Source organism: Colobus angolensis, unplaced genomic scaffold (genome assembly GCF_000951035.1).
Source record: "Colobus angolensis palliatus isolate OR3802 unplaced genomic scaffold, Cang.pa_1.0 Scaffold140, whole genome shotgun sequence".
Classification (NCBI taxonomy): domain Eukaryota; kingdom Metazoa; phylum Chordata; class Mammalia; order Primates; family Cercopithecidae; genus Colobus; species Colobus angolensis.
In genome coordinates this window covers 8,114,485-8,125,086 of record NW_012114489.1, presented here as the reverse complement: position 1 = coordinate 8,125,086, position 10,602 = coordinate 8,114,485, and the positions used below count along the sequence as shown (strand labels likewise).

General features: G+C 36.0%; 1 protein-coding gene across 1 annotated transcript in view; it reads right to left on the bottom strand.

The window, feature by feature from the left end:
• Window positions 1-5,233: 5,233 nt before the first annotated feature.
• The window catches only part of IL1RAPL1 (interleukin 1 receptor accessory protein-like 1), a 1,423,595-nt gene continuing 1,418,226 nt past the window's right edge, over window positions 5,234-10,602 (bottom strand). Inside the window, exons 10-11 of the mRNA XM_011935152.1 lie at window positions 7,255-7,425; window positions 5,234-6,850 (exon numbers count right to left, since the gene is read on the bottom strand). Of these exons, the coding sequence (XP_011790542.1) occupies window positions 6,132-6,850; window positions 7,255-7,425 (890 nt within the window). The 3' untranslated portion in view covers window positions 5,234-6,131. The remainder of the gene's footprint in view (window positions 6,851-7,254; window positions 7,426-10,602) is intronic.

Below are 10,602 nucleotides of genomic sequence, written 5' to 3'. Positions count from 1 at the left end.
AGAGCATACTCATAGAGAGCAACAGACTTATGAAACGACTATAAAACACAAATTAAAATTTGAGTTTAAAATTTCTCATTTTTACACTTGTATTTGTCTATTTTCCTATTGCTAGTCAAAGCGAAACCAAATATATAATTGTAAGTATTCTAAGAAAAAAAGGAGTGCCTCCATCACCTATGCATGAGTTACATACATTCTAGATTGTACAAAATCAAGAGGGTAGGCAAAACTAAAGGGAAACACTATATAAAAATGCACTTTTTACTGACTGTTGAACAGATCTGAGAGTGTCTAAGTTTCATATATGACTTGAACACCAGCAGAGGAAAATGACTCCATCAATTTTCCTATTTGGGTTCCCTCAAACTCTGAAACTGTAAAAGTTTTTGCAGTTCAATAGCAGATTATGTGAACATACCTCCACTACTTTGGTGGAAAGAATACACTAAGGATTCTAGTTAAGAGGAGCATATACTGCAAGGAATATGGACAACCACCCATGTATCCTAACATTTAGATGTCTTCATCCCAGTTGAGAATTAACCTAAATGGTCACATCTGATCTCCCCAAATGTGATCTCTCATTGACTAGTAAAGATAGATCCAAATTACTTTGCCACATTTTCATGCACTATGTAATAATGTCATTTCACATTAAATCTTTTTTTAATGACACAGCATGCCCTTTGAAACTTAATGTTATCTGGATTATGAAGGTTAAAATTTACACGTCAATCTTACATGTAATACTCTCAAGTTCATGTGCAGTTTTTCCGATTCTATTCATTTACTAGTGGAGAGAACATAGTGTAATGATTTTTTTAAGAGAGATTGCCTTTGTTAAAAAAAGAATGCGCTTCAGACTTGCGGACCATGGGGGAATGCATCAATGAAGATAGTGAATGGTAGAAAAAACAATAGTACTTTACTTACTTTAATGAAGAATTCAGAAACATGAGTTTGTCAGTGGACCCAGAGGCTATTTAGAGAAAAATTTTCCAATGAGCAGGAGAAATACACACACACACACACACACACACACAAACGAAGACAGGTTTTACGTTCTGAGCCTGGAAGGAAGAAATGATACTCGATAGAGTATTGGAATTGAGCTCCAATTTTTTTACATCCAAAATTACATCCATTTTCTATGAATGTGATGGAAATTTGATGATGATAAGGCATATTCATTTAGGATTAGGATTAGCTCATCATCATCATATCATCCTTCTCTTGCTTTATTCAAATTTAGTTAGATCTTACAGCTCCTTGTGACAGTATCTCAATTTATTAACAGAGAATAACCTTTCACCTTGCTACCAATCACAAGTAAAAGATAAAACTTAATAACCACTACCTAACTTTATTCTCAAAATTCTTCACATTCCTCCAAAGTCATATCATAAGTTATGAAACTGGCAAAACCATAATTGCTGAAAATCAAATATATAGCCACTTCTAAATCTTTGCATAAAAAAACTTGGTGGGATTTTCTTTTTTCTAGAAAAACATGTCAAATGTTTATTTCTTCTTTTCCTGTACTGGGTGAATTGTTAGTTATGTTGTAGGAAAAATAATTAAACATAAATCCCAAATAAATTTACTGAAATAAGGCATCATTGTCAAATTACATACATTCACATTCACCCCAAACTAATTTTAGAATGGGTGAAGACATGAGTAAGATTATCACAACAATGATAGCCAATTAGTTTTTATCTGAGCATGAATTATTTGTCATCATACAAAATTTTTGTTTACAGTATGCTAGGTCTCCCACAAAGTCAGGCCATTTTGGAAGGAGACATGTCTCTAGTAGAACAATAATTATCTCCCGAGTTTTTATGAATGAAGGTAGAGAGTGGTAGACAAAACAATGCCTGCAAGATATGTGGGTTTATCTGAATATCAGTTTCTGAGAATACCTTCTAAATCCAAACATCAGTAGCTTTTTAGGTGATAGATATCTTGAGACTCACACCCAGACGAACACCGTTTTACACACATTAACAATTTTATCTGGAATTTCAAGGGCTTTGTTATTTTATTCCTTTTTATAGACCCAAGGTATCCTTGAACCCAAGATTAAGATCTGCTATTAAGGATAATCAAACTTTGATTATTGGTTACCTTCTTTGTTCAGAACAATAAAGTGTAAAGGATTCATGATAAAGCAAGGAATAGCCTCTGCTTCCATTGACAAGCTTCTCCTTTTAGGGATTCTAGTTGCATCACCATCTTTTGGTAATAACTGTATAAACTGTTAGAAGAGTTCCTCAGCAACAGGGAATGTGTGTCTGTCTGTAGATGGGATTTCTAACCTATTTAATAATATTTCACCTCTATTAATCAGCTATGTCAAAAATAAGATTAATGACCAAGCAAGTTCAGATCAGAGACAGGAAGGGATTTTCCTCTTCTATGTCTGTGTATTCTCTTACTTCCAGTCAGTCATTTTATTTGTGTAATGCTGATGCTATCCTTTGAATTTCAATATGCTTTCTTCTGGGACTAATGATACAAAACTTAACCTAATAAATAAAGAAATTAATCACAAGTTTAAAAAAAAATACTCCTTAGAAAAAAGAGAACTAGGGCATCATTCCAGAATCCAAAAATAATTCACAAATGTATGAATCAATGTTTTCCTAGAAATGGTGATCTTAATTTATATAAATGATATCTGAAAAGTTAATGACTATTCTAGGATAAACAAGATTACAGTTTAGGGGTTGGCTCTCAGTTAATATTTGTTCTTGTTATAAAATGCTAGATAGTAATGAAATATGGAAGAAACCAGCATCTATATTTTAAGATTAAGCTGATAGGGTCCAAATATATATACTATGAAGAAAGTAATAATCACAAAGTGGTTTACTGTTTGAGCAATCGAGTGTTTAGCTATAGAAATATAGTAGATTCAGGTCTCTGAACTCATTATGTCTCAGATTTGTTTCATAGAATTGATCTAAACTTAAATCAGCTATCTACATGAGACACAAATGTCTTCTCTGCCCACAGGAGACCTAAGGAATGGAGTACAAATTAAATAAGCAAAAGTTTGAGCACCAGAATAAGGGGTAGGATGCTCATAAGCAGCAAGTAGAGGTTACACTAAAGAACCAGATGATCTTTAGAATCCACAACGTGTCGTTCAGAGCTCGAGCGGCAATTGATGAAAAACAGGCAATACCAAACATCACATATGTCCAAGTCTGGAAGTCCATTCTCTCCTCCAGCTTGGCTAACATATTCACACTTTCAACTGTGTTTTTACAACTAGAATATTCTCATCCCCCACAGCCCCCACTGAAAAAAGCGAAGGATGAAACCTAAGCACTAGGGGACATCGATTTTTTTCTCTTTTTATTGTGAGTTCTAACAGAACTTTTGTTAAACACAGAGCACGTGAACACATGACAGTTTCCTTCATTTGTTCTCACATGGAGCTGATAGAGGAATACTTGGGAGGAATGTTTCTAAAGCCATAGATAGCCTCTTTTGCATTTATTTCATTTTTTAAATATGACAAAGCATTAGAGGAAAAAGAAGTTTCGTAAGTTGTGAGATATCAAATATTACCCATCAATCCCTGAATCATGCTATTCAAAGTGCTTAAATCTACACTAAAAAGAGAACAAAAAATGTACTCCCAATGCAGCTAAATTAACGTCTATGGATGCCTAAAATATGACTGTGGTCTGATTACTTCCTCTACATTTATTCCACACTTCCATCGTGCACTGAAAAGAAAAATTAAAAAACAAAGAGATAAATCAGGCCGTTGCCATGTTTACGGTTTTCTGAGCACTGGGGGAGTTTGGAATCCAGTCCAATGAGGTACACTGCCACCAGTCCCTGACAGCTGTCCATAGTACAAAGTAAACAATGGCCTTCTCAGACTCTGAAAATAACCCAATGTGCAAAGCTGACCTTAAAGTTGTATCTGTCCTTGCAGCTTCAGTTCTGGTTTGTGAAAATGTGACACAGATCCAAGGGGAGAGCACGGGAATAAAGAACAGATTGTAGAGAAGGACCCAGGCGAGTTGTCAGGGAAATAAACATTTTTTAAGCAAATAATAATCAATGCACATCCCAAGGCTCCTTTACCTTGTCACACAGATACTGAGACCTTTTCATTGTTCCAAATGCTTATACTTCTTCCTCATATATTTGCAAATTAATCTCACCTTCCCCAATGAACCCCATTGCAGTTTACACTTGTGTGTGTGTGTGTGTGTGTGTTTGTGTGGCCACCTTACTATTGTGACCAAAGTGTAGAATTGTTTTCTCATTAAATGGTGGTAGGAATAAAGCAAACATACAATAGTCACTACACAGGCCCACAGATGATGACTCGGATGGGAGTTCCTACAATGAATCACTAAATTAATGTATAAGTTCTATTATCAGTGTTTTTATCACATTGATTTTTTTAAAAACTAAAAGCTACATAGGTAATAGTTCCTTTTAACAACTCTGCCCTCTGCAGATTCCTTTGTGATTGATTTTGCATCAACCTTCACATGAATATGAATTAGCTGCTTATGTCATTGATTTCAAACATAAAGCTAAATGGTAAGGGATGAATTTCTTGGGAGCATCAGCTTTCTGTTTTCTGAAAGATAGAATTACATAGCTAAAATAAAGCAAATTCTTTATACAGTAAAAGTAATTATTTTAAATACTTTCTGATCTAATTTAAAAACTATTTTGTATAAATAATGTTTATTTTGAAAATACTGATCTCTGTTGGTATTCATATGTTTGACCTCCTGAGTTCTTAAACACCTTGATATTAATAAGTTTTGCTTATGTCCACAAACTGAAACCACTTAATTCTTAATGTAGTGTTGAAAATTAAATACAAGCGAGTTAACATTTAATTACAAGGGGGTCGCACAATAAGTTTCACAGATTTTCTCTGACTCTTTAGAAAATAACATTTTGTATAATACAAGGTGACAAAACATTTGATGACACATCCTGTCCTTCCCTTTGGTTTGGAAGCCTTCAGTGTAAATTTCATTTTGACTTGCGTTGATTCACTCTTTTGAATTAACTTGCCTGGCATTTGCACATAATCTCGTTTGCAGAGAAATTATAGAGGGAAAAGAGGAAGTAGAATATTAAACAAAAACAGCCACAAACACATTCATGCCTTTCCAGGAAGTGATCAAATATAGGGCTTGAATTTTTTGTTGTTGTTTTTTTTTTTTGTTTTTTTTCTTTTTTTTGTTTTGTTTTGTTGTTTTTATATATATTTATATTTATATATATATGTATATATATATAAGGGTACATCAACTCATTTAAAAAACGGAAATAACACTCTTCCCCAATTTCATGCCCTTGATCTTCTCTTCTTAGCACTCTGCAGTGGTCACGGTGAAGCGATTAGCACACCTTTGGGTCTAGAGTGTATTCTGAAGAGCAGTGACTTAAATGTTAAGACAGTGAGACCCGCCCCCACCCCTCCACAGAGTTTACACATCATGCTGCCGTTAGAAAGGTAGAGGTGGGGAATGAGGTGGGACAAGGAAGAGATTCAGGGCTCTGACTGGTGGGGCCCTCTTATGAACAAGTGTTCTTCTCATCTTTTTTTTTTTTTTTTTTTTTCCCCCAAATGGCAATGCTGGCATTTGTTGCATTGTTCTCTGAAGGCCGATGTGGCCCAGTTGATCCTAGGCAGAACCCGAGAAAGAATCCGGTGCTCCTTGTCCCATTGGATAGATTTGTCCAAGCACCCCAAGGAAATGTTAAAAGCAAAGTAAAACTTTAAAAAAGGAAATAAAATAAAAACCCATTCTAAAACTAAACTAATGAAGCAAAAAAAGGGTTTTCTATCTACACATCAGTCTCTTCTTTAAAAAAAATGTAAATTTACAAATTCCAACGACATATAAAACAAAGTCAAAAAATGTAATGGTAAAAGACATGGTAAAACAGGAGGACACTGATGCTACAAAGAAATTCCAAAAAACATATGTACAAGACCCTGTTTTTCCTCGTGTTCTAGAGATTGTAATGCATGTTTTTTTCACAGCAGCAGTCGAGGATTTAGTTCCAGGCACTGGACTGCAGATTCCACTCAAGCTCCCAGGGACGGGATGTCCCTTGCTTTTCTGTCACCAAATCACACTGGATATACTGGTCTCCCTTGGCAACAGCGGCAGGATGGCACTGTTTGTGTGGGCCTCATCTGGATTCTGCTCCCTGCTCGATTTTGTCTGTGGCCGCTGCCCGTTGATGAGTGTCATAGGGATGTTACAGTAGGTATGCTGATTGCCTATGGAGGTAAGAGGCAGGGTGCCGGTAGGAGGTACGTCATACTCATAGCTTCGGTAGTAGTGTTTCTGACGCATTTGTGAATGGTACGTGTTGTGAAAGGTAGAACGGAGATCTGGATGGGCAGTGGCCAGAGCGGTGGAGGTGGCCGCGGCCATGGAAATGGCCGAGACAGTCTGCAGCTCCCCAAAAGGCCCTTGCTCACTGACATCTAAAGCCTGCTCATGTGTAATGGGTTCTATCCTCTTAAAAGGCATTTCGTACTGTAAACGTTTCCAGAACTTAGAGTTCAACTTGTTGCATTTTGGTCCGTGCCATTTAATGACCGTCAGAAGCTTGATGGTGTGCTTGAGGGCCTCCACCTCCTGGTAGTTCATGATTCCTCTCAGTTCACTGCATTCAATTAGAATCACTTTAATTTCTCCAGTCACAAGCATATTTCGAAGTCTGGTTTCCAGCTCAAAGATGCTCCAGCCCCTTCTAACTACGTAATTTGGGGTCATGACAATAATCAGCCGCTTGCTTTGATCTACACATCTTGCCACATCTTCAATGTAGGCTACAAAAGATAAAAGAGTACATCAGAATGAGCGAATGGAAAATGTGGTCCAGAAAGTCCTAGTAGATTCTCTTTCAGAAATTAAATGAAAATAGTTCACTGAATAGAGTTTGGGACTTGCTTCTCCTAATGTCAGCAATATTTTTTCCTGGTACAAATCTCTCATTTGGTTTCTTTCAATGTCAAGGCTCACAAAATGAGATGCTTTATACAGTAATGGAATATCTTCTCTGAGCTAGCAAAAATTAAATTTCATGTGAACACACAAAGACATTTCTTTCTAGGGAAACTAACAGATACAAATTTTGAAGTAAAGAACCAAACATTAAAATTCTATGAAAAAGTGATGACTACACAGACACTCACATGAATATGCACACTCTCAAATGAAAACATTAACTTACTTCCAGTTGGGATTAAATCTCTATCTGGTATAAACAACTTGTATCCATAATGCTTTTCAAGCATATCAGGTAGGATTTCAAGGGCAAAACGTTCTTCTTCCCCAGTCTCTTGATTCCACTGGTCAGGATCCACTTTGGTGTATGATAAGTATGCATCATAATCTTTATTGTCTGTTAAAAAATTCCAAAGAAAAGTCAAAGTCACTACTCTACAAAGATAACAATAGGACATGACAACATGCACGCTTTTTTCATAAACATCTCCAAATGTCCCATTTCTGAAAGACCAAAAAAGGAAGCCTTCATTAATTTTCATTGAGTTCAATGATGCTAAATATTCTAAAACTAGTTTGGAGGTACAAAGGGTTATATTTTGATTTCTTGATGACGTTGTTGTTGTGAAAAAAAGTAGGAGAAAAATCAATGAAAAGAGCGATGAAATGCAGACTTCCTTTTTTTTTTTTTTGTGCGACACACTCTTGCTCAGTCGCCCAGGCTGGAGTACAGTGGCGCGATCTCGGCTCACTGCAACCTCCGCCTCCCAGGCTCAAGCCATTCTCCTGCCTTAACCTCCTTAGTAGCTGGGATTACAGGCACCCACCACCACACCCGGCTAAGTTTTATATTTTTATTAGAGATGGGGTTTCGCCATGTTGGCCAGGCTGGTCTTGAACTCCTGACCTCAGTCAATCGACCTGCCTCAGCCTCCCAAAGTGCTGGGATCACAGGCGTGAGCCACTGCACCCAGTTGAATTTCACCATTTTTGATCCACAGATCACAGAGAATCTTGATTGCTTGTAAAAGCCGTATGTTTGGATATCAGTATGCTCTTACTTTAAATGTTATTATGTTCAATTGATCCTACCCTTGGCCATTTTACCCAGTTGAAAAAAGAGAGAGAAAATGGCAACTGACTTAACTGTGGAGGAATGATTTTTTAGATTATGTGTGCTGTGTTGATTTTCTGTTGGGGAGAAAATAAAACCAAACTTGGGATAATTTTTTACTGGGAGTCAGTTCTTGCATACTGGGACTGAGAATATTATTAAAATGAATGATTATAAAAAGACATGATTTTTCTGGTCTCCACTCATCTTACACATAAAATATTGCCAAGTTATTTTTCATCTTGCTAATCAGTTTATTCATAAGAATCAAAAAGTAGGATGTAAATAAAAGAAACTTAGTTCTAAAATCTACTTTCTCTCCTTACTCTTCCCCCTCTCTACATGAGAAGATTTTAAATGTTTGAGGACTACTATCATTTGTTATCTTTATCTTAATTTTTCTAATATACCATCTCAGATTTCTCATTTGTTATTTTAAGAATAAGAAATCATTTATCCTCTGGATAGTCTTTCTTTCATCAATTTCTTTTTTAGACTAAGATATCAAGATTCATAGTTCACTTAAATTTTAAATACTGCTGATATGCTGAGTCTACCAGTATCAATGTCTTTAGCTCTCTACTGCGCTTCCCTGATGATAGGCAGTGTATTACTTGATGATTAGATCAAGTTAAACTGAAACACTCATAAATTTCAGAATAAAATGAACTCTGCATTAAGCATAGAACTTAAAATATTTGGGCTATAAAACATCAACGATAGAGGGACATTCTTGACTGTTGCTCTGGGTGGCTTTGGGACAATCCTTTTGACTTCAAGGACACTAAAACTCACTTCCTGAGATTTATACATGTGTGTAGTCTGATAATTTTGAGTCATCTAGAAATCATTCTATGATTATAAATTTTCAGGGCAAACTCAGAAAAGTATTTGCTACATGTAAAGTTAACACAGGTATATAAGACACTAACAACTCCACTATAGGATACCTGGAATAAAAACTTCAGCTATAGAAGAGTTTTTTAAAAAGCAGCTTTTAGGGGAAAAAAGTTTTAGAGAAACAGTCATACCAAATGTGTCATATTTTGGCATTTCTTATATTCTTTAGGCAGGATATAGTTGTACATGTTAAAAAACAAAATCCAGTTTTCTCCAAAAATAATTATTATATTTGCTATAGCAAGGCTATATGCCCATAGGTCAGTACAATCTATAATTGTACCACTCATTGATGTAAACACTTTAGTTGAGTAAGGAATCATTAAAAAAAAAAAGCACACAATAAAGCCAGTATATAATATCAGTTAATATTTAATTAAAATACTCATTCATTAACTATTCACATGCATTACCTGTGAGATATTAAACTTTCTTTACAATATTGGTCATTAGTTTCTAGCCTAGTAGGAGATGCAGACAAATCCAATAGTTCATTCCTAAGAGATAAATGTGTTACTAAGTGTAGTTCAGGAGTCACAGGCTAATGGGAGGACTCCTCAGGCCAGATTGTGGATTGTAGTATTATTTTGGGCATGTGCTATTTTCTTTCTGGTAATCTGTTCTTTTCCAGTTTGCCACAAAGTAGTGCAAAGTGTTGAAACTCCCCTAAATTGGGGTTGTGTAATAATTAGATCTTCATTCATTGCCTCATGTTTTCCCTAGGCTTAAGATTATTTTAAAGCCATATCAACATGAACACCAGTAAGAACAGAGCATTCAGAAATCAGAAGAGATGTAAACAACCGGTCCACCCATACTGATAAATTTCAGATAAATACCACCTTTGCTTGCATAACATTATGTTTTTGATTACCCTGCTTCTTTCATGGAAACCTCTCTTCCAACCCATAAATACCGTCTTTCTGCAAGATGTTTTCTGCGGTCCACTTCATTTTTCTTTCAGCCCACTTTCCCTTAAAAATATCCTTTCCTTCCATAACATCAACTTCCATAACATCACTTCTGTGTAGATGCCTCCTCAATTTGGATGCACGATCCTGTTCTATTTCTCCTGAATTAAGACAGTCCCCCAATCCTACCTGTAACCTGAACACCTTAATTTGCATTTTCATCATGCACCTCACACTTCACATGCTCCCAACACAACAAGCTTCCCATCTCAAGCTCTGTTCTTCATCTTTTATTACATTTTAATTTTAGTAACATAAAAATCTCATTTCTTTAATGTCAAAACTTCAGATGCACGTTCCACCTATCCCTTACCTTTACTAATAATCTCATTGCCATTCATTGGTATAAATCTATTGGATTCTATTTCCATTCTAGGTTAGGCTCTACTCATATCTCAGCTGTTATAATTAGAGTGGTCTTTCCTTTCCACTTCTTTCTCCTTCTGGAGAATAGAGTCACCAAATTTACCTTCCCAGACCTTACCACTGATCATGTGTTATGGTGGCCTAAAAATATATCTGTGTTGGCCGGGTGCGGTGGCTCAAGCCAGTAATCCCAGCACTTTGGGAGGCCGAGACGGGCGGATCA